The 26,015-nt window shown below is 37.2% G+C and overlaps 1 protein-coding gene across 1 annotated transcript in view; it reads left to right on the top strand.

Moving 5' to 3' along the window:
- The window catches only part of LOC143146121 (uncharacterized), a 39,140-nt gene extending 15,827 nt beyond the window's left edge, over positions 1-23,313 (top strand). The window contains exons 3-4 of the mRNA XM_076310131.1: positions 22,285-22,368; positions 22,903-23,313. Of these exons, the coding sequence (XP_076166246.1) occupies positions 22,285-22,368; positions 22,903-22,930 (112 nt within the window). The 3' untranslated portion in view covers positions 22,931-23,313. The remainder of the gene's footprint in view (positions 1-22,284; positions 22,369-22,902) is intronic.
- The last annotated feature ends 2,702 nt before the right edge of the window (positions 23,314-26,015 follow it).

The following is a 26,015-nucleotide window of genomic DNA, read 5'->3' as shown; positions in this document are numbered from 1 at the left end:
TCTTATTCCACGATTATGGCGGTCTTCGTGATTGCATAACTTCAACTACGATTGCACACGAATTCCATTTCGAGTCGATTGCAGTCACGACGCAGTAGCAGCCATATTTGCATGGGTTAGGAATGGTAGTAACAGAGTCCGTTGATTTTCCGAGAAATTCGCAGAGAGGGGATTGGTCGAAGACACAAACCGCAATTCCGTTTGTCGATATACGTTGTTTAACTTGAGGAACTCGATATCAAAAACATTTCTAGAGTTTCTCCTTTCGCGAAAGACAAACCATTTGTAAATCATTTTCAGGCTTACGCTGTATTAAACTAATTTGCACATTTAGCTCTGTGTTACAAAAAAATATTGATACACGATTCTCGTTTGTATTCGTTCGATCATTTTTATTAGGAAATTATCGTTAAGCTGACGATGAAATTTTGTTAAAACTAAAAGAATTCTTGGATCAATTATTATGAAAAATTCAATCGCAACAAGGTGGTTGTTAAATAATTCTTTTCGATACGAAAATAGATCTAAATCATTTTAGAATGTTTCTATTCTTTATTTTGGATCGATGCGTTCTTAAAAAAATTTTTTTCGATACAAAAATAGATCTAAATCATTTTAGAATATTTCTATTCTTCGTTTTGGCTGATGCTTTCTTAAAAATATTCTGAATTTAGAAATTAACGTAATCTTTTGTAAATGATCAAGTAAAAGTTAAATTCACTGTGCTGTAGAATAAATAATACAAATACAACTAGCTGATAGATGCCATTAGAAAGCAAATTAGATATTTGTCTCTCCTAATTATATACAAAATTTATTAGTCGACGTCTCACACATTTTACTTTTCAAATAATCACAAACACGTATCACAAGATCGCAAACGTCTCCGAACTAAGAATCGTTTCGTATTCGTGAATTAATGTTTAAATAAATGTTAATTCATCGGGATTCAATGAAACCTTGATCTCACCACTAGTCGTGAAATCAGAAAAAAATGTCTCTTATTAGAGTATCTGGTGGGGTAGCTTTCTTTTATTAGCTCGTTTACAACTGCTGTGGTTTACACCCATAACTCTGAAACACCCCATGTGTAACCTAATTAACTCGTAGACCGTGTAATTTTCTGCTCGTAAACGTCTATATACGCGTAATTAAAAACGAAGAGAGGCAATTTAATCTATCTTGCCCTACACTTGCAAACGTGACGTAACTTATATTACTACAATATTCGGGGACATCGAACGTGCACAAATACCGAGTTAATTCGTCTCTATCGGTTAACAGATTGCTTGTCGAGTCGATTTTATAAAGTGTCAATTTTCCATCATTTCAACTTTAGCTCGAAACCTTTATTCGTTCGCAACATGTCCCTCATAGCTCAAATTTCCCCCATTGGATATCTATGACATAATGATATGCCTTAAAAGATGACATCGCGATAACTGAAATACTACTCACGTTAGTTGTTCTCAAAATGTCCCTCATAGTTCAAATTTCCCCCATTGGATATCTATGACATAATGATATGCCTTAAAAGATGACATCACGATAACTGATATACTACTCACGTTAGTTGTTCTCAAAATGTACCTCATAGTTCAAATTTCCCCCATTGGATATCTATGACACGTAACGTTATCCGTACTTTAATGATATGCCTTGAAAGATGACATCGCGATAACTGAAATACTACTCACGTTAACTGTACATTCTAGATTGTTCAATAAGTTTTGTCGTTTTCTCCAATATAAAAGAATACTACGACACTTCAACTTTGAACAACCGTAAATATACAAACGAGTCGAGAGATCTGCACGAAACCTCACACATGTTCATCGAACAGTAGTACCATCTTTAGAAAAATAAAACAACGAACCCAATAGCTTCGTCTCTCATCGAACGACAAAACATATCGAGGGAACCTGTTATATACGCACCCAGCGATCGATTCTTCGAGCAATCGTCACCATGATTGAACGACGAAGATAGATGTCCTTCGTACGTTCCTCGAACGTGAAATTTCAACCCCGAGACGCTCATTCTCGAAAGAGTAACTCGATCTTTCAACTACGCTTTTCCAATTCCCGTGAAAATCACCCGGAGATGCTAGCAGCTTTGTGAATTGTTGCTCGGGGGTGCTCGAAACTCCGACGAGGCTGGAGGAGCAAGGCGATCGTGGGTGGTAACGATAGGGACGAGAGAAACGGGAGGAAGAGTACGAGAGAGCAACGACGTCGGCGGTCGTGGGGAGGCAGCGAAGCCGGGGGTTGGAGGTGCTGGAGGCCGTGGTGTTTGGAGGTTAGACCGCAGTTACAATATCGCTTGATTAGAAATGTACATAGCGTATATGCGCGCGGGCCGCATATCCAGATGGTAGGTGGTTGGGTTGGGTCGATGCCTGGGCAACTCCATAGTTTAATGCACGAACCGTAGAACTTGCAATAAGGAAGGGTTGAACGTTGGAAGGGAGCTCGCTGAGGCGTAGGTGAACAAGGGGGTGGGTCCTGGGGGTGTAGGAGTCCCCGTACGTACCGGCACACACGGCTAACGGGAGTTCCAGTCTGCAACATAACGCGATCGCACTACTTGCAGCTTGGTTGTTGGCCCTCCGGAGAGAATGCTCGTGGTCTCGTATACCTTCGTATACCTTCGAATTCCCACGAAATGGTTCTGTGGTACCCGTTCTGAAGTCGACCTCCCAGAGACGTTACCGAGAGGAGACCACTCGCGAGATACAGTTCGATAGGAGATTCGATGAGTAAAAATCCTTGGGGAACGAGGGAATCGTTTTCTTTCCGGTCGAGGCTCGATTATGAAATATTAAGTCACGTTCGAGGACCGTGTAATGGATACCTACAGCCTGGTGGTTCCTTGCGTTCGATTATTCAGTAGCCCTCGATGTTGGTTTTTAGTTACAGTTTCACAAAGGAGCGCATGATACATACTTGCTGTGATTATCAATGAAATCTATGGCAGCATTTGTCCAAGAAGGTACTAACTTTTTGAGAAATAAAAACTCCATCGAGATTAACTGGTCGATGTTCGTGAAAGATGGATATGTTAATTTGGTAACGTTGGAAGAAACGAGATGATCGTTCTGTAGGTGATTGGTATTTTTCGTGTATGTATACACTTTTTGTTTTTAATGTAACTCGATTGAACAAAATATACGGAGGCTTTGTGGGTTATTAAACAATTTATGAAATTCGGCGCTTTTAGATTCTATGAATTGTCCCAATCTTCCAGTTACTACTCTCGATTGAAGAATTTTGTTTCTTGGAAAGTACTTCAAACGTAAAGTTTGATAGTTCGTTGGAGAAGAGTAGATAGGTATGTAGGTTGTGGTAGTTTTTTCTGAACAGGTAAAAGAACTGTGTAAAATAATCGTAATCCGTAGAAACTATACATCGCTTGAAAGTAGTAAATTTTTGCTATTTTTGACGAAAGTCACGTTGAAATATCTCCAATCGTTCAAAAGTTATTAATTTATTTTGATTTTCTCCAGTTGCCACTTTTACTCCCACTCTACCCCATGTTTTATAGACTTAGGGGAAAACTACAATGGAGATTGATGACGACCACATACATCTGTGTATATGAAATATTTAACGAAAATCCATGGAGGTGGGACGATTGCGTTGATTTTGAATTAAACCTTTCATAACCCAATTTAGTTAACTTTGATGCGTGTGGTTGAACGTTGTTGTGTAAGAGTAATATACATGGATTCCTGCATGTGAATTAATATTGGTAGATTTTAGACGAATTTCTGATGGATAAATTCAATTTGTTAACCGTATGATACTATTATTGTTTGACCCGGATTTAAAAAGAACTAGTGTATTATAATTTTCATACACCACTATAGAATCACTAGGATCTTTTCTAGTTCCAATAATGGTTCTAGAGTATATTCAATTGTTGTTTAAATCGCTTTCGATTATGATGTTAGAACCATTTTTCGTCACAGATTATAGCCATGCTGTTTTAAATCTTAAACAACAAACATATTTTATCTGTCTCGACTGTTCAATTTCTTCATTTTCACTATTTCAGCAAGATGTCGAAAGAATGTTATATTGACATCTCCTAAATTCTTCTGCCATAATATTTAAAACATATACACTCGATCATCCCATCTAAATAGGACATGTATTTTTCATTCGATCGTATTTATTGTCAGTTTCGCTCGTGTTTCAGCAAGTGAACATCAAACAGTTGCACTTCGAGTATGTACATACATCTAACCTAATTTTCACACTATATTCGTTTTTCTCAAGTAACACACTATTGTACACCAGCAGTTTATATTCTAATCGAGATCTAACGAAGATTTCTTTCTTTTAAAAGGACGATTATTTTGTTACTATAGTCCATCCAAAGAGACAAGATACCAATGTTTACATTAATGTCTGCACGATAAGTTAAATGATTTGCAGCTATTGGTCTACTTTTTTCAGTTTCAGTAACGACTCTTACTCAGTTATACAGTTTGAAAGAACATTCGCAAATTACACTGCACGTTTGTTTTCGAACCACTTGACTCAATTTGAATCGTTTGATTTCCCTCAAGTTGCTTGATTCATTCGATTTAATAAGATTTATATCCTTTTTTAAAGGAACTTAACATTATTCGTTTGGCGGTGGGGGTGGTCGTAGTAACAGTAGTTAAAACAGCGATTTAGAAAAAATTTTTGATAAAAAAATTAATTTTTCCCAATTATTTCATTAATCTCGTTATTATTCTACATTTATCGTACTTTCTTAAGAAGAAATTGTTCGAAAAAGTAGTTTTCTTTATTATATGTGCCGTTGATTATACAAGTAATTTAATTGTCAAATCAAATAATTTAAATTACGAAAAAATAAAAATGAAGTTTAGAAAAAATGTTCTAAGTAATCACTGGATTCGAGTACTATGAAGTCACGTGCACTCGTTGCATTCGGTGTCTCGTCTCATTGGACGAACTATGAATACTTTCATTTTTATCGGGTAACAACATTTTTACGAATTATCTCGAATTAAAGTAGAACTAAAATATTAAAGCACCATTAGTCGTAACGTATCCTGTTTCCTGCTTTACTGTATTAATATTTGATCGTTGCTTGTGATTTAATAAAGCTTTTGATATTCTTCCCTCGATTAATGTTTTACTGGTTAATCTGTTGTAACGATATAAACCGCGGTGTTTCGGAATCGTAGATAACAATCTAAGCAACTAGCAGAGCTCTATAAATGTGACAAAAAGGGAAAGAGTTTCTCTCGCAAGAATCTCTCGAATACTTACAAAAATTGATTACATTATCGACTTTTTATCTTCATATAAGATTGACCATGTTTCGTTATTAAATTCGTCATTAAATTCATTATTCAGAGCAATATAGAATATACCAAACAATTGTACAAATTAGTACATAACGATTGTAAAAACGAATTGCAAATTAAAAAATCACAAATATCTGACCCCGTTTTCCAAAACGTATATTCGAACATATTTTTATCGATCAACAAAGTTTAACTTTTGTGCGTACAAATGTACACGTACCTGTGCATACGGTAAATGTGCTTGTAAATACGTCGTTAAGCTTCTCATGGAACACGGTGTATGTACGATAAAATATAAATTCGTAAAAGCATGTAAAGCCTAGTTTTAAGGAGAAATGTTTTAACGAACGATTTCGGTATATAGCCGTGTATATTCTGCAAAACGCGCATTTATCGCGTACGTATGGGTGCGTGTATGTAAGCGAAGATAGCTCTATATTAGTGTTATACCTTAGTTCCTAAATCAGCGTGCGCTTAGACGTCCATGCTACCAGCCACTGTGTGTCCGTCCTCGAGGAATATTCAGCCATTCCTCTTGCTTTGCCCCCCCAGCTTTCTCGTTTCTCGGTTGCTGCCTCCCTTCGTCTGTTGCTCTATCCTCGATTCGCCTAAAGTTTGGAGAGCTCGCGCTTGAGAGGAAACGTTGAACGTCACTGCAATATCGTCTAATGTTCTCGAAGAAGATGGCGGTTGTAACGTTTGATACGTTCCGTGTGCTCAGAATACACACGATTTTCCTTTTGATGCGATCCATGAACATTCGGTAGGGCCAAACGGAACCACCATCTTGTCTGGAGAGGTTACATTCCAAATTTTAACCGAAAAGGACCGATTATTTTTTTAGTTTAAACGCGCGATTCGAAACGTCTTCGTTTCATCGAGCGCAAAGGTGACCGGAAATAACGAAACGGGACACTTTTACTCGTTGTTTCATTCACGTGTAACGAAACACGTAATTCAGAATTTGAAACAATAAGTAAGATTCTCGAGAACGGTTTTGTTACATTATCTATGTATCAGATATGGATGACAGAGCGAATTAAATTTGATAAGTATTTTTCTATCGACTTTCAAGGATTTCTGAAATAATTTACTTTTGCTTCAATATCGAGTGATCGTTCTACATATATTTACAAGGAAATTATTCACTGATTAAATGTGGTACTTATCGAGAATGTTCGTGGTATGTGCAGTAGGTGTCATAGTCTTATTTCGTGCTGTAAATTTATCGAAGGGACCTAAGACAATGAAACGAATTAAAAGAATACGATAAAGAGCTACACGAAGTAAAGAAAATTAGAAATTGCAGAATCTAAGTTGAATGAACGTTATTTCTGATCACCTTGGAACGTTATTTCTGATCACTCCGGAACGTTCTCCAATTTACAAATTCACAGGCTGCGGCGATCGAAATCGAAGTTTTGACCAACGATCTTTGACCAAATAGTAATTAGCCAATGGCTGATTTACCTCGATCCTTGTAATTAAATAGGGAACATCAAAGCATCGAGTGAACTATCTTCCTCGCTTGTTTGCTTATCGCGAGCGTTAGTTCGCGTTGAAGTTTACCCACACTCGAAGAACACATTTTTATCGAGAGCAGAAACAATTCGATGATAATACTGAAAACGAACCGATCGAAGAACAAAAAAAGTCCAACTGAAATATTGTTATATGTACGTCCAAGGTCGTTTCGTGAATCAATTAATATGTTTTCCATTTGTTCACCAACGGTTGGACGTTATTTCATTTGGCGCAGGGAACTTCAATATTAGTGGAATAATACACGTCAAGCCAAGTCTCTCGTGTAGATTCAAACACGAAAGCTCTCGGTTCTTACTGCAGTGGGGAGCTAACTTATACCTAGATAACCGGAATAAGCCAGCCTCGAGCCTACAACAGAGCGTAGCAGAGTGTCTCAGAGTAGAGGCGCAAGACAAACGACGTTGTTTTCAGGGAGATACCGAAAACACCGAGAGGAAGCGTACCTAGCAGTTAATTAGCTGAATAATGCAGCGTTAATCTAGTCAAAATTGCATGCATCTGGACCACGCACGTAGTTTCGTTCTGGCAAACTCACGAGCTTGGCTGTTCGCGCGCCAAAGTGTATGCACGTGTGTGTAAACGCACACCGATATATCTACGGCTACGTGTACGGGAAGTTGGATTCACTTTGGTCGAGTGCGAACAGCATCTTCTATTGTGTTGAATATTTTAAGAATACTATTCGCCGCTATTCCGCCGTGTTTCAAGATACGACCAACTCGAGAGACCACATTTTGCACAGCATTGTCGTTGTTATTTTAGTTTGGAGATTGCTCAACCGGTACAGCAAGATATTGAACGGTTTTTGATGTGAACACTGCTTCCGGTTGAAACGAACGAATTTCAAATAGGAATTTAGGGCCTCGGAAGAAACAAAATTTTCCATCGAATGTATGATTTTTTAAGGGTAATCGCAAAGTATGATTAAAAATTGCACCAAGAAAGATGGTATCACTGTATTCGATTAAATTGCTTTTGTACAGCCGTTATAAACGGCGTAATTTTGTCAATTCTTCCAAATTTTAGACGGTACAGCTATGATAAATTGTTGAGTATATTTGTTTACATATAAGTTCGAAAATTTTACTTAAATAACTCCACTCTAACAAAAACACTCCCTTAAACACGGTGCAGATAAAAGAGGATTCTTTCGCTTTCGGCGAAGTACTTCGACAAATATCGTCAGGTATAGGGATAAAAGCAATTCTACCGACTCTGGTTGGAAATATTAAATTATTTCCCTTTCTCTTAATTATCTTAATCGTGGTTTCTTTCTTCTTATCAACGCTACACGTCACTCCGTGGATTGGCGCGAAGTAAAGAGTATTGTCAGATAAAATACAGGGACTGCGTGCAATCTTCATTGTGTACCGTCTCGAAATCTACCGTAGAAGCGATCTCTAGCGACTTCAGCGCGATCGAAAGTAATTATATTAATTGCGTTGTACATCTCCAAAGGCGATCGCGCAAATGTATTGGTTCTCTGTGCTTGCAACATCTTTCTTTGAAAGTGGACGTACCAGAAGTGACGACTGACCCGTTGGACCAGCTGCACGGCCGGTCACTTGCTTATGCAACAAACAGGGACGACCGGAGCGAGCAAAGCGAGTGAGTTAAGAATAAATGAAAAATTTGATAATTGTTCAGCAGAGCACAGATAGTCGTATGGTAGTCTTAAAATTAGTTTACATTAGGCTTAACAATAGAACTACCGACAATTAATTACTATTTGTATCAGACAGTATATGTATTTTCGAAATTAGATGGGGGAAGGGCAAATTAATTTACGAGTACCATTAATTGTCCATTTTTATAATTTTTCACCAATATTGTAGGCAAAGACGCCGTTAATAATCGAGTAATATAAAAAAGAAGTTTAGAACAAGTCAAATTGACCCCTTTGGTAGTTCTAGTGTTAAAATGAATGATCCCACGGCGGAAGAGATTAGGGAATCCTCTTTGTTCGATGTAATACCTAGCTAAGGAATGAGAGAAACATTCGTGACAGAAAAGAAATAATATTGGTCAATAATTAAACACAGTTACGTAGAAACAAAGAAAATAAACAAAGCAGTCACAATGATGTAAATAGACACGAATTAACAATTATGAATTAACATCAGAGGGTAAATACAGATGCGTAGGAACAAAGAAAATAAATGAAGCGGTAAAAAAAGAAGAAAAAATTAGAGAGTGGTGGTCGCCACTTCGAACCACCGACTATTATGTTTGTCAGCACGTGTGTACACGCCTCGCGTGTCAGCGTACGCAAGTGTCGAAGGGAACTAAGTGCGCAATTAAATGTTAACGAATTAACGTCTGCCCGAGACGTCGTCGCAGAGGGGTGATTTGTTAAATAAATACGGCAGACTCTGTGAGTATAATTCGAAAGCTTTATTCGACGTGGATTTATATGTGCCGTGCCACAGAAATAAACATATGTACAGGGTGTTTTTGAAATAAGTGGTGAAACTTTAAACGTATATTTTACTCGTAAAGATGAAACAGAGTCACGTACGTATCTAGTAATTTATACAGCGTGGTGTAGTCGTTACAACAGTCCTGAATATTTTTGAATCTGATAATGTTACCTATTTGAGTTATAATCATTTTTTATTTTCAACGGAGACCGTCATATAATTGCTTGCCAGGTTTAAAGTTGCAAGTGTCATTTTTATTATGTAGTACAGACTTGCCAATCCGTTGGTGAGTAGAGGTATTTAATATGTTAATGTCCATTTTCAATTTGTTATCTTCTTCATCTTCTCTGTTTTTTCGCCTTTTTATATTTTTTCTATCCAGTATATATAATACTTCGCCAATACATAGTTTACTTGTAGAGAAACGTTATATTTACCAACCATTTAAATTTTAAATCTCGATTCTATCGTTTAATAGAAATTGATATTATGTTTGACTTCTATTTTGTTAATTAATATCGTGAAATGCTTCTAAATAGTTTCTTAAAAAATTTGTGACACGAATAGGAATTTTTTCCATTCTTTTATTTTACATCGCACATCAGTTTTCAAAGCCATTGGTGACCACTGTCACATCGCACGACAATCTATTATTGTACAAAAATCCTGACACGTATCTTATTATTCACACTTAAACGTTACTAATATTTTAAGATATCTGAATATTTATCATCTAGGACGCGTTGGATGGTTTATGAGTTAGAACTTCTATTCGATCCTGTTTCGTCTAATATTGCTGCATTTCGATTTGGGAACAATGAGGGGTGAAGAGGGAGGAGGGAAAACGTGACGAAAGAGGACACGAATTCACGCACGGGTCTCAATGTTGGACACCACAGAGGCAACGCCCGTCATTTCCTTATAATTACGCTATTTCCTCTTGCGCCTATAGTTAGGTTCTGAGCCTGTAGGGTGGAATCGGTGGTAGAAAACGGCAGATATTGGAACGCAATGTACGATAGTGCGCGTGAAACCGGAGGAGGGGCACTGCTCATTCGTTTCAAGATATCGAGGAAATGAATGGGATTGGCTGCCGGGCAAAATTGCACTGTGATAATTACCTATTAGCTGCACTGTGCCTGGCATCGTTCGTTACCCCGAAGAACAATGCCTATCTTCCGAACGTGCAAATGATCGTTGAATTCTAACGTCTTTCGTGGCACTATCAGCTGGCCAAGATGTACGAATCCATCATTCGCGAGATACGAATCCATCTTTGTCGAGGAAGAACGCAATAGTATTTTTCTCGAGTAAATATTTAATTCTCGCTTAAAATGTACTTGAAGAAGCTAAGTGAACTTTGGTATCGCGAGATGTCAGGAATGAACGAATGAATGTCGTGAGAGTCAGGATCGAAGAGAAAATTTGGTGTAATTTAAATTACACGTAACGTTTTTAATTAAGATTCTTATATTTATATTTCATGGACGATTGTAAAAGGTTACGTTGAAGCTCCAGTTTATCAATCTATAATTTTAGTTCCAATTATATTAAAATTAGGAACTTGTGGATCAATTCGATTCATGTTAATTTTTACCGAGAATTCTTTTCAATTTGCTATTTATATTTTAGTATTTATTCGATTTATATTAATTTTTACTGAGAATTCTTTTAAATTTAGTATTTGTATTTTAGTAGTTAGTTTAATCGGAAGACCATTTTTAAGTTTAGTATGTATAGAGCAAATTGGTATGGGTGACTATTAAAAGTAATTAAGAAGAGAAAAGAAATATAATAATCATATAAAATGTAACGCGTGTTTGACGAGGTGTGATCCTAAAGATGCATTTCGATCTGAAACCTAAACGAAAGACGGTCATCTACCTCGACGATTAGGCGAAAAGACTCGTGTCAGAGGCTGTTAAGTAAATTAAATTAAAACTTCTCACATACTCGTACATTTTCTTGTACAATACATTTGTATAATACATTTCGAAATACACTAAACAGTTGTTACCGTGTATTTTCCAATTACTTGTAATTGTAATCGCGGTTTATATATACGGGAAGTAATTATTCAGTGGTACAGTGGAACCTCGATTATCCGAACTCCTATTAATTGAACGATCGATTATCCGGACGTTGATTAACCGAAAATTCGATTATCGGATAGTTCGATTATCCAAACGGTACAGTCTAAGAAATGAGGATTGCTTCTTCCTCTGTCATTCTTCCTTTCACTGACTTTACATCCGATCATTAGTCATCGTCCCTACGACACTTTTAAATTATTTTTAGCGTTTATTGATTACATCTGATTAGCGACATTCGTATCGTTTGCACAAAATCAAAATATCGTCGAAACGAGAGCGCGTTGTCTCATTGTTAAAAACGAGAATTGATATTATAAATAAAGTAAAATACCGTGAAACTATAACTAAATTAATTCACGAATATGGAATCGACAAGTCAATTATTTGTCGTATGATTCTGAAAAAGGAAAAAATTAACGAATTTGATAATAATTCATCGAAGAAAAAGATTGGTCAAATCGATAGTAATCGAGATATCGATTCGATCCTTTTTGCATTCGATGCAGAACGCAACTCCATAATTTAAACGTATCTTTGCTTCTACGTTGAGTTTCACTTATCAAATGTCTCCAAGTAATGATCATCTTACACTGATCCGTCCCCAGTACTGCAAACGTAAACATTTAACGAAACTTACTCGTGTCACACTAATCGACTGTTCGTGAATCGTGTACTCTTTTCCTCGTCGAGCTTCCTCATAGAATTTCCTTGTGAATTTTCGTTCAAATGTAATTGTATATATTAATACAACACCGTGTCTGAAGAGGACCACAACAGATGGTCGAATGCAAGTCACGGACGACACTCTACCAATTGGAAGCTTTCGCGCCCCTATGACACACTGTCTAGTTCTGACAAGTTTTGCGTCAGCCAGTGTACACAAAGCTCCGAATACGAATTCAAAACAAAACTTCAACCCTCGAAATGCTTAGAAAAATTTTCGAGACTTAACAAATTCAGAATAGCTACGAATCTTCAGGGTATTCTCACTTATCGAAATTCCAAGTATGTATCTTTCTGAATCATAAATCGTCGATAAAATTCCTTTCGAGGTTATATTAATTTTTAATATAAAAATTATTGTTTCGAAGTTTCCCACTAGTGTTCCCAATCGTGTTCACCTTCGAAAAATGACACATTAATTCGATGTAACTCCCTTGATGGTTAATAATTCCGAAAAAATTTCAAGAAAGTATTCACCGAGTACAACAGACTCGATTCTGTACAATTATAATTATTAATTACCCAAGAACGTAACGTTTCGGCAAAATGGATTTTTTTAATCTCGAGATTCGACTCCTCGCGTGTAGTACGCTCGTGATGGTTGTCCGTGTTATTATCAGGTTGTTCGGAAAGTCATTGCGTTTTCTAAAATGGAGAATATACACAACTCCAAATTATGGAGTTGTGTTCTGCATGGAATACAGAAAGGATTCGAATCGATATCTCAATCACTATCGATTTGACCAATTTTTTGGTTCGATGAATTATTATCAAATTCAATAATTATATTAAATAATAAATAAAGAGTTTATATAGTACACTCTGAAAAAAATGGTGTTTCATTTTCACCAAGAAAAACGAAATGACTTTCCAAACAACCTAATATATTACATCTAATTAGCTACATTCGTATCGCTTGCACAAAATCAAAATATCGTTGAATCGAGAGCGCGTTGTCTCATCGTTATGTACAAGACGTACAGTAATCAATTATGCAGATTTTCTGTTACAATTTAACAAAAATTAAATATTTTCACATCGTTATAATTATAATCATATATATATAAATATAAGTTAAATAACTCGTAAGCGATGTTCGATCGCAATAGGTTGATTGTTTTCAATCGATATTACATAAGCATTTTCACCAAAGAAAAAAAAAACACGAAACGACTCTCCGAGCAACCCGATATTTTATTTATCCGGTGTAATCGAACCGTTACGGTGTGAAATCCGTCGAATTTCGTTCCGTGTCTAAAATTCCCAACACGCGGGAACTCCGTCGGGCGTCCAGTCGCGGCGCGTTAAGAACATCGGAGAACTGGGACGCGGCTCGGGCCGTTCAGCCTTTCAATCTTCATCCCCCGACCGATAGAGATTCTGGTCGGTGCTCGTGTTTATGCGGTCCCAGCGGAGTGTGCAGCAACAGGGTTACTGCGGCGGTCCGACCTCGTCTTTCCAGATAGAGAGACGTTTCTCTGAAGACTGGAAAGCCGCGATCCCTGGTGCAGACCAGCCGAAATGCCTGGGGGTTGATTGATTAGAGGGTACGCCGTCGTGGAGACCCGGAGTCGAGGTAGAGTTCCACGGTGCGGGTTAGTTCGGCAGGGACTCCAGGTTATTTGGGGGCGGTGTGGAGACGCGGCGTTGGTTCGGGCTAGATGGTGAAGAGGTGAGGCGGGGTTCCCGGGGAACGGTAGGAAAAGTAGGTGGAGGCGGGGAGGTAGCGGAGAGCGCCGAGAGGAGGTCAGAGGAGAGGAAGAGAAGGAAGGCTGGAGGCGGTAGTTCGAGGTGCTACAGTTTATAATAGTTGCCACCGCCCTCGGGCCAACCGACCCTGTCCGCAACTTCCACAGAGTTGCTTAAACCTAACCTCCTCTCGGATCCTGGACGATCAAGTCTGGTCCGTTGGTAAGGTCAAAGAATCGAGGTTACGCGGCACCGATCATCGAAACCGACTTCCGTTCCCGACGGTCCAGCTCAATCCCACGTCGGCCTTTTTCTCGTACGCACGGCCTACTCGGTAGACGGTGTCCTCGAAGGACAGAAACGATCAAAGTTACCACCGAGAGCCAATAGTATAGCAGCTAGGAAGGGCACGTGAACCATAGATTAGTTTGTAGTTGGTTGTTCAAGAAAAAGCAGAGTTATTAGCCACGGTCGAGGGTTAGGGAACTGAAGGAAAGATGACGCGAGGTCAGGTGAGCAGGATTCTGAACCTCGATTGACTACTATGCGTTTGGGTAGATTGTTTTTAGGTATTGGTTCTTTTTGGTCGTATTTCGAGATGAAATAGGGGTGACATTTTTTGTCGGTTCAACAGGAGGATGCTGTCGATGATTTGGAGAAGATGAACGATGGAATGTGTACGTTACCGTGGAATGGGTTTATTTGTAACATTTTCGTAGAGGTTTGTCTAGCCTTTTTACTTTATGCTCGATTAAAGAGAGCAGCTGCACCGTTTCGATGCTTCGATACCTTGGTACAGGCTCGGTTATTTTTGTCCATGAAACTACGTAACCGAGTCAATCGGTAACGATCCTCTTTCTTCCTTGTTGTGCAATTGCGACGAAAGAAGCAATTTATACGTCTATGAGTATACGTGTACTCGAACCTATATGCCGTGCAGTTTCTCGGTCCCGTGACAGCGGCCTCCGTTATAATTCTCTGTTATCTATGGAAATTCTAAACCATACTAAACAACAATATATATCCCAAAACTATGTAATTCTCCGCGTGCGCGTACACGGTGTGCAATATGTGCTAGCGAAGGCTGCGAACTGATCATGGATTCTGTTTGCTTTCTTTTTCCATTTCGTGTATTTTTAATTCGCTAAAAATGGATCTATCCGGAATGGGAGCTCTTATTGTCGTAGTCATTTCTTATTATCGTTCTTATTGATACTCAAATTTTTTTTGAATACGATTTCTTTCTCACAAATTGAGGAATAAATTATTTCGTATTGAGCTAAGAAACTTTTACCGTAGAGAATGAGAACGAAGGTTGTAAAAATGATGGGAAATTTTTGTCGATTCTTTTTAAAATTTCTTCAAAATTATTAAAGGAAGAAAGAAATACTCGAATTACACCTGCTTTTATAATTATACCGATAATAGATACTTTGTGGAAATAGGTGTGATTAGACTGTTTTTATACTTTTTTTTTTCAACGTTGATTACGAGGAACCTTTTGTTTAAATACTACAACTATAGTGTGTTGCTTGTTAGAATTTCAGAAAAGATTACTCCAAATATCTGAAACTATTTCCAGTATAAAAAAAAATGTTGTTCGTGCACTTAAGGCAATACTTAGTAGCAAATATATTTAGTAGCAAAAATATTATCCAATGTGAAACTAGGCGAAAAATAGTAAATAATTTATACGAAAAAGTAGAATTCTTATTATTTTCGCGAAATTTTTAAGAACAATACAAATTAGAAATACTGTCGTACTATATATTGGGTAAAGATTGCCGAAAAATTCACACTCGTAATTATTAATTACTTTGTAAACGATTCCTTTTCACTTTCTCGATGAATATTTACGTAACACGCTGTTCAAAATAACCAGGCAATCACATTACAGAGAACTTCAAAGGAACAAATTGACCTTTCTGAATGAAGATAGTCCATTATACGTTCAGTGTTCAATAACTTTTCGAATTCGTAGTTCAAAACCCGTGCTCAACATCCCAACAGTTTCGTGCAATACCAATGAGTCCATTTACGTAAATTGATTGTACCAAGCTCCAAGCGATCAATTCGTTCGATGATTTTTCAAATTTCCGATTAAAAGCCAACGTTCTATAATTACTAATGTGTCCGTTGAGTATCTAGTTTTAATGGAACGTTGGAACTTTCACTGTACCGGTCACTCTGCCAAAGGGTAGTCAATTTGACGAACGATGCTCTAATTTATTTTCAGCGATGTGCACGCTATCAGGATCGTTGAGATTTCGAGTGAATTCCTTCGAGACGATCGATGTTTCTTCGGCTGGTTTCCATTCATTCGGTGTACGAGGCCCGACGATGTTGTCGAATGTACAATCTCTAATTAAATAGGTCCCTTGAACCGTACACTGACGCCCTAATCAGGTGTCTCTAGGAGTTTTCACGGTAACTGGAGCACACATGGCAAAGACCCAAAAGACTGGACGTATGCGAGCAGAGGGACAGGAAGATGGATCGTTGCTCAGGTCCTGCAGCAATGTCCTTCGAAGCTGTCTGTGCCTTAGGACAGCACGTAATCATACCAGTCCGCTATTACTTCCTATAACGCTATCTACGCCAGGAAACGCCATTGCTCGCTCGTTCCTACGTAGGTACGTGGTCCAGGGACGCCGAGGATGATGAGATCTGCAGGCTTGCATCCTGATGAGACTATTAGGATGGCTTGATAAGTCCATAATATTCTGGTCGATGCCGGGCAGCGCCGTCGAGTCCACCCGGTGTCCTCGCCAAACCGCTACTCCTACCCTCGCACCCCTACCTCTTCCACCCCCTACCCTCCCCTTTTACGTCCAGATATACGTAGACTACCTTCGGTCAGATTGACGACGAGATAACTGATGCTTCCATTGACTTTGTTAACCTCAAACTCCGATCATTCCTCGGCCAGGGAATCGTAGCTTTTGGTCGACGAAGGATTTTCCACCAGATTTGACATGAATTGTTCCTTTGCCGATTTCTATCGCTGCGCCGTTCCATTGCTGGAGTGGGATTCCATTCACGGTACCAAGAGTCGCTTAAGTAGTCGAGGAAATTACCCTCCTCCACAGATTTACCTATCTAGCGAGATCTTTTCAGAGTGATCGGTCCACGAGATCCTAAGCAGTGGTTATTTTCTGGACGGAGGTGACTAGCTGGTCGAGAACCGGTTTACGTGGACGGTGAATTTTGCGTTTGAACATTTCTTAGAGTTCTTGAGATGTGACTTTTTTTGGACAGTAGTTAAGTAACTAAAAGTTCTAGGGGAAAATTGTAGAAAGTTCTGAGCACAGGTAATTAGCTCGTCGGTTGAAATTCGGTGGTGGATTTTGCGTTTTAACCTTCTTTTTTTTACAATTCTTGAATTGTAATTTTTTTTTTTGATAGTAGGAACCTTTTACACACAGGTAATTAGCTAGTCAGTCGAAATTCGATGTTAATGGTAGATTTTACGTTGCAACCTTTTAGTACAATTCTTCAATTGTAATTTTTTTTTTAGTGGGAACCTTCTAGACACAGGTAATTAGCTAGTCAGTCGAAATTCAATGTTAATGTTAATGGTGGATTTTGCATTTTAACCTTCTTTTTTTACAATTCTTGAATTATGATTTTTTTTTTATAGTAAGAACCTCCTAGACACAGGCAATTAACTAATCAATCGAAATTCGGTGTTAATGGTGGATTTTGCGGCACAAAATTTTGTTAAATTCTTGAACCGTAATTTTTTTTTAACAATGATTGTCGTATTTAGAGAGATAAGAAATTGCACGATTGAAACGTAGTTAACGTTGATAGTCATCTCGCAAACAGAGACACTGTCATCATTACTTTCATGGATCCTTATTGATTTCCTCAAAGAACTCATGTTTATTTTTTAAACGGATAAAATTGTTCTTATGCGAGGATTGAGGCATTTTACAATTTTTCAATAATTCCTCTGCTTTGCTATCGATCAACACTCAAAGTCTACGAAAAGCTAATCTACATCGAATGTATAATAGAATTCCACCCTCGATAATTGTTCTTCAACCGTCCCGTCACGCATATATCTACAACACTAATGTTTCGGTCACTGCGGTGCCATCTTTTAACTCACGATATTTAAATACGAGCAAGGTCATGTAGAAATCCAATTGGTATTCGAAAGTTTAGATACAGATACAGAAAATTTCCAAACGAACATATCGCGTCAAAGATATAAATTATAAAACCTAAATCGGTGATAAGGGAAAGTTTCGTAAAAGCGATTCGACGATCGATACAATAACCTACTACGTGTAAATTATCATTGCAAAAATTATACTTAAAGCGTTCTTCCGTTGGACTGTACGTTCAAAATACTCGGATAAAAAATATCCCAAAATGACTCGTGTTTTTAAGTTTGTAGTACAACGAGAAAACTAAAGAAATACACGTACAATAAATCGCATCCCTTACATATAAACATACGAAGCAACTAAAATCCATTACGTTCGACCGTGCACCAATCAACAATGTCAATGATTATCATCAAATAACCATTCGTTCATCGTAAGTAAATTTCGCGATCAATTACAATTACTACCTTACATTTCGTTTCTAAACTTTAAAAACTAAAGTTTGGAATAAATCCCTTTTTAAAACTTTAATCGTAGAAAAACTATATATTACTACTAAAACTATATAGGTTTAAAACGATTCAACGAACTACGGTTTAATTTTGATTTTGAAAGGTCGAGTAATCAGCGAGTGGTAGTCGGCGAATGTACTTCAATAATTGAAATTTTTGAAATCGTGTGTTTTTAGAAAATAACGTCTTGGAAAATGGTCGCGAAAGGATGAAACTTGAGGTACTGTCCGACCTCTGTTTCAGCTCTTGCGGACGAACGGTCAGTGTCACCCTCTCGAAGCGGCTGGAAATTAACTTTGAGTATTACAGATGTCGAGGCGCGCCGCGGAGAGAAGCTAGCACCTTGTTAGTCTGACAAATTCGGTCTGTCCCTCCCCTCACCTCGCCCCTTACTTCTGTCTTTCACTTTGCCGTATCAGCATTTAGTTCACTGTTCGGAGTCACACTCGCGAGCGAGCCTCTTAGGTTTTGGCAGTGAGACAGCTGCGTTTGTGAATTGCATTTTCCTTCCCTTATACCGTAACTTTTCAACGCAAATAAATTCGTAACTTGTTCAGCCCTTTGGCGCCAGTTTCATACAATGTTAAGAAACGTGTACGAATTGTCCACTGTTCAACTCGTGTCGGAACAAGGAAAGCAATAAAAGCGAACAATGTTTTCGTTAAACGATACGAAAGAGAAGTATGAAAATAGTTGCGTGCGTGTTTGGTCTTCGAGGGATCAAATTTAAAAATTTATAGCATTTTATGACAACATTTGAAACAATCGAATGGATTTCTGGGGGTTATTTTGCTCGAGAAAATAACTTCCTCGCGTATGAAAGTTTATTCTGTTTTTTAAGAGTATCTGTATCGAGTTTGGTATGAAGTTTTAAGGAAAATATCAAATTTGTCGAAGAAATAATTTGCAGTTAGTTATTTTCCACTAAATGCATTAAAGATCATTGCACGATAAAGAATTAATAAGTCTTATCTTTATTTAATAATTTATATCGTTTCGTAGTGTCAATTTTTCATTATTCTGCGTTTAATGTGTACTTTACGACGTATGGACGGAAGTGTATAAGTTTAGTAAAAAAGACCCTCGAGTTACAAAAAATAAACAGCCGTGTCCAAGCTTGGCGATATAAACGTTCGTGCGTATAAACTACCATATTCGATTAAGGTCGGATGAGAGCTGCTTCAAGGAGTTAAGCAGAAAAACCTTCTAGTCCTGAATAAATTTAAACACGAAGTGGTTGAAACGATGGGCAAGTTAATTAAAAGTAAACCAGTCTTAATGTCTAGAACTGGAAAAACAAGAAGAAAAGAACATTTTGAACGAAAAATCAGAAGAATATTTATAAGATCTCATACTTTTCGTTATCGATCCACATTTTATCACAGTTAATGATACAAGATATACGTATAAGTAATTGCAAATGAACAAGAATTTAATTCCGAATTAGAAAATTACTGGCTTTCTTGTAAATCATTCGAATTCGTTAAGAATAAAGAGTTCGTAAAGCAAATGACTCCCCTTACATGGTCTCGATTATGTTATTTTGAATCATTTTGCTATATTTTCCGAATGTTTGATAAAGCAACAAATATGTTTTCTTCTGGTTTTCGTTGTCCTTTGTACACGTATATAAGTTTTATTCTAAGGATGTTTATACAAGTATAAACTTATATATAAGTTATATATAAGTTTTATTCTAAGGATGGTAATTGTTAAAGATTTTTATCAATTGAAATATTTTCTATATCTTATTACATTATAATTCCTTTGTTTCTTTATTCATTGATTCTTCTTCTTTCTTTTAATAGAAATCTCTTTAATTTACTCTCTATTAGATCCGAAGAGTACTAAAAAACGAAGGTCGAAAATATTCAAAGCTATATTTATACTAAGTATAAAAATCAAAAGACGGTGTTCATCCAAACGTGTAGTTAATCTTTAATTTTAACGTTTCGGCTTTGGATTTCAGATTCTCTTCGACACAAAAGATTGTTATTCTAAAATCCATTACGTTCGACTGTGCACCAATCAACAATGTCAATGATTATCATCAAATTTCACAATCAATTACAATTACTACCTTATATTTCCTTTCTAAATTTTAAAAACTAAAGTTTCCAACAAAAATTCCAAGACAACCTTTAACTGCATATGACTGCAGAACTGCAATGTAATCCTGACCTACTGTTGCATTTCGACATATCCGTTCAATTTCGATTTATTTCCCATTCAATTGTATTCTAAATTTTCTGAAAGAAACCACCCATTTAAGGATTAAACTCTAACGAAACGAAGAATGAATAATTTCAAATCGTGCCCGAAATGAATTCGAGGAAACGAGTACCAAAGAATTCCGTCTCTTCTTAGGTCCTCGTCGCGGACTACTTGAAACCTAGCCACGAGAACGTTCCCGCGATTTAATATTACGCGGCGACTCGAATATCCATTAATTATATCGTTGAATAGTTCACAGCCACGGTCCCGTTTACCGAAAAATCGCCCTCTAATTTTATTCAATTGATGCATCCAAGCGATCCTCTGGCTCCAGGAATGCCACAGGCACCTGGCCCCGGGTGGCCGTTCGAAATTGGCGAGAGTGGAATCTCGAGCAGTTCCAGAAGTCACCATCCTTGCGGAGGGTGTCGATCGTTGGTGGAATGGTGCTTGCTCGCTTAATCGGGCAGCCCCGTGCGACCAACCCCCGGGGCCAGCCCCCGAAAACCCTTTCCGCTTTCCTGTCACGGTACAGCGAATGACTATCGGAAAGTGATATCGAGGATTTCCAGAGCTACACATTGGTATTGCACGATTCCGTGGCACTTGCTTTGTTTCGTGCCAGCCGAAATCGAGGCTTTACCTTCGTGTTCCATCGGAGTGGGTGGGGTTGAAAATGGGGTGACGGAGACCGGGATGAGGCACGACCGACGACGCGCTGCCGCTCAGCCGTAAGGGTAATAGAATTGCATGGCCGAGGAGTGCCAATATCCGGCTAGGGCTTGTCGGCGGCGTTTAATTGCGTTAGTATTTCATCGCGCGACTCGAAGAGAGCCGACCAGACTTTTCGAATGGGACCACGGTGCGCGAGAGTTGTTTCATACTCGGTTTTTCCGAGCCTTGGCATCCGCCATGTGGTGCCTAAGACGTACAAAAGTGGGCATTTTACTTACGTATAAAACGGGGGGATTTTTTACCGTTACACCTTGGTTTTCGAGGGAAGTCTGGTTCGTTGCGCAGGTAGACGTCGAACAATGGTCATTTATTTACGAAGGAGTGTATTAAATTCAAGTGGTTGTCACTGTTGTCTACCTGGGACTGATTCTCGAGGGAAGCGATGTAGGTTAATCTTGCATTTGTTTTTTTTATTTGAATTAAGAAACATGTTTGTGATTGTATGTATGGGAATTAGAGTAAAGTAGTTAATGGTACGTGAGTCGTTGTTATTATTATTGATGAAGGTTTGAGATGATTGACGATGATGTTCTCTTCGTGGCAGTTGTGTATAGGTAACAGTAAAGATTGGCCTATTTATTATTATTATCGTCATTTCTATTGTCAAGTGTCACGCAACGTTTTCTATACAGTCTATTGTGTTAAGAAACGTCTGGTTGTGCGACAGGTATTTTCTGCGTTTGTTCAATATCCAGGCCCTGTAATTGTTTAACTGTCGTATGTGGGATGATGACACTACAATCGAGATTTTCTTTTACGTCACATCGTGATTCGTATTTGTAGTTATTTATATTTTGTGTCGCGGAGGCTTGCTATTTTGGATATTCGTTGGTGATTGATTTTTGCAATATTATTGTAATTGCGACGTATCGTTTCTTGCTCGCTGTAATAGTTTTTTTTTTCAATTTGCAGACAGACGCACCGTTTCGTACAAACCGACAAAAGTTTGGTTTATATTGCCAAACTCCTTAGACGAGTTCTCGTATCACGTTGTCTGTAAGTATTTATCTAAAACATTGCACAATATTTTCTTCTACAAAAATATTTACATTGTCGAAGAAATTAAAGCTTTTCTGCTCGTTTATTTCTCATGCCATACAGTTCCACGAATGTTAAAATTTTATTGAGTTGTTTGGAAAGTCATTTCGTTTTCCAAAATGGAGAATATATAATTTGATAAAATGTTTGTACACTCTAACAAAAATCGTGTTTCATTTACACCAAAAAAAAAACGAAATGACTTTCCGAACATCCCAATAAAATCTTAACATTTGAATTTTAACGTTTTTTCTGGTGGAAATGAAACACGATTTTTGTTAGAGTGTACAAACATATTATTAAATTATATATTCTCCAGTTTGGGAAACGAAATGATTTTCCGAACAACCCAATAATAATATAGAATATTCGTAAATTGAAATATAATTTGTTCGTAAGTGTGTAATCGTCACAGTATACTAAAGGTACTATAGACAGGTGAATTTACGATATTATCGGTGGCTGTGTATTTTTATTGTACGATTTTTGCAGAATGGCTCTTTTGGCGTGTTACGGATAAGGGTGAAGAAGTCGGATCTAATTAGTCCGATCGCAAGTGACCTAGAAGTGATAGGGTAGTTACGGGAACGATCACTAATCACGACTCCCTATTGACATATCGTAATTGAAATGCTGTATTCATAAGGACATATTGATATTTCTATGTAGATATTCTGCAGTTATCTTTAACTGTATCTGTTGGATTTCTTGTTAGTGAACGGTTTCAATTATGGGCAGCCGTAATTATCGATTTTACAAAACATCTCTTTATTTCCATGGCTCATTCCAATAAAAAGATTCGACGACTGCATAAATATGACGGAAGCAGTCTGAGATTTTGTGTCGAAAATTGAGGCATGTAAACAATTTTTTTTTTTGCTACGAAGGAATAATTGAATTGGATTAAAAATTAGCAGAAATATATCTTGTGTAATATAGTTCAACGAGGTACGTGTATTGTTATTTTGAAACAATTTTTTATTGTTCTTCTTCGTTTGAAATATAACAAGAAAGAAAGATCTGCTCCAATTGTACGTATTATTTCGAATAAATCGTTAATTCGATGGACATAAATCAAAAAGATTATTTAATCGAGACTAATTTTTCTATCGAGGCAAAACATGTGAAAGCCTTCTTTATTTTTTAATTCAGTCAACAAAGAAATTTTAAGCGAATTAACGAAGTAACTTTTGAGATATTGTTTATACTGTGTCGAGAAATATTGTTATGAGAAAAATGGTTTTAAAACTTCGGTGTACAGTGTCGGAGTATATAAAAAGTTCAATTTAAAGTCCTATAACAATATCAATTTCTTGAATTTCACTACAATTTTTCCAACATTGAATACATTCCCAACACTTTAATTTTGAAGAAACTGTAAAAAAAGAAAAATCAACTTTATTTGTAATTATCAGATTGTTGCCCAATAGAATAAATTGTTACGAACACCTTGTTTAATTTTGCGTTTTAAATTTTAATATTGCTAGACAAATGCATGTTATAATCTCTTGTTGAATTCGTAATTAATCCCTTTTTTATTTCTCTTTTTATGATTGAAACATTCGCAAAAAAATTCAGTTGGACGAGGCATTCTTATTTTCATTCTTCTTTCAAACGTCCCCACTCCATTATTTACATGTATTTATGTCAAATATATTTGTGATAAGAACAAAACCGTACATACGAGATAACTCGCAGCTAACGCCCGATAACAAGTAATCAGTTCCAAGATAACTTGTATAATACTTGACAGTCAATGTATTAGGAAATATAAATCGACATTTTTCTTTATTTTTTCTTGAAATTGCACGTTGCTCACAGAGTATTACGACAGTTGTTTATTTACATAATCATAAGAATCTTCTCCAAATCATAATCCCATCGACATTCAAAGCATAGTTTCTCGTTGATATCTGAATTGGAGAAGCATACTGTTAAATGCTCGAAAAGAATGTAACGTGTTGTCAAATTTTATTAAACGACTTCGAACGATTTAATCGATTCCATGTACATAAGAATCTCTTCAATGAATATTGTTATCTCTGAATTACGAAGTACTTTTAAATGCCCCAGAAATTCCGTTTGCATTTATCTTGTTCAACTGACCTAAAGCACACCAGCTCGTTAAGAGAGATTTTAACGTATTGACAATTCTTATCAAATTTAAATATTTTGTACGCAATTCTCTCTTCGAACACTACCAAAGATTACTCCTTTTCTTATAAACACATTAGAGAGCTTTGTAGAATATTAAGATTTGATGAATTTTATTAAACGATTTCGAATAATTCTTAAGGTCAGTGCAGTACATTTTGACAGTTCTTTATTTTAACAGTTCTTAATTTTAATCGATACCCCGTACACAAGAATCTCTTCAATGAGTATCGTTATCTCTGAATTACGAAGTACTTTTAAATGCCCCAGAAATTCCCTTTGCATTTATCTTGTTCAACTGACCTAAAGCACAAAATTTCGAATACTTCTCAAGATCGATACAGTACATTTCGACAGTTCTTTATTTTAACAGTTCTTAATTTTAATCGATACCTCGTACACAAAAATCCCTTCAATGAGTATCGTTATCTCTGAATTACGAAGTACTTTTAAATGCCCCAGAAATTCCGTTTGCATTTATCTCGTTCAAGTGACCCAAAGCACACCAGGTCGTTAAGAGAGATTGAAGGCCGAGTTGGAGGCATCGACTGAGAGGGTCACTGCGCGGAGAAAATGATGTGAAAGCTTATGAAATGGCGGTTCAGTCCGGCGAGATACCGATGTACAGTACGCTTCTATCCAGCAACGAGAGATAATACGACAGGATAGTAACAGCCAGAGGTTTATCTTTGCAGAACCATAAAACTAACCCGTTCTACACTCGATGACGAGCGCGCCGGGGATGCCAGTCTACAGCTCGTTTCAAAACTCGTTCAGAATTTCATCGCGTAATGGGGGATCTTAATGTTCTATACTGATTACTAGACTTTTACGCGTGTAACTTGCCGTTGAATTTGGGGAGAGCGACCCGGACGGGAAATTGTTTAACGCAAATATTAAAAGGCGAGGGAGAAGACAATCAGTCAGAGTCTTAATAGGATTTTCATACCTGACGTGATTTTTATTTACGATTTTATGGTTTCTTCGCTATATTGATTTGTTTGATACGTGGGTGGTTTTAAAGTGAATTTTTAACTGTTAAAATTAGCGTTTAACGATACTTTTGAGCGACATTGTTAGAAGTAACAATGTTTTTGGTAAAATGTAATTTTATATATTTGGCGAATAAGTGAAAGGTACAGTATACACAACGTGATTCTTTTTTCTTTCAGAAATAAGAAAATCACGACGCGATTGAAGTGGTCTCGGCGCAACGAAGGAGATACAAAATAATAATTACGTAAATAAATATGCTAGTAATAGTTTCTTTCCAGGTTTCAATTATTCGGAGACATCTATTTCACCGACCTGGCTCGATGATGATCAAGCTAATTAATCATGGTCCCGCACTATTTATGTCATTAAATGTACGTATTGATATAAACCTTTTGATATATTTCAAGTAATGTATGGTATCGTATGTAATAATATTAATGACAGTATTTATCTGT

The sequence above is a fragment of the Ptiloglossa arizonensis genome, chromosome 4, assembly GCF_051014685.1.
Source record: "Ptiloglossa arizonensis isolate GNS036 chromosome 4, iyPtiAriz1_principal, whole genome shotgun sequence".
Taxonomy (NCBI): Eukaryota; Metazoa; Arthropoda; class Insecta; order Hymenoptera; family Colletidae; genus Ptiloglossa; species Ptiloglossa arizonensis.
The sequence above is the reverse complement of the archived record's forward strand: the minus strand, read 5'-3'. Positions and strand labels throughout refer to the sequence as shown.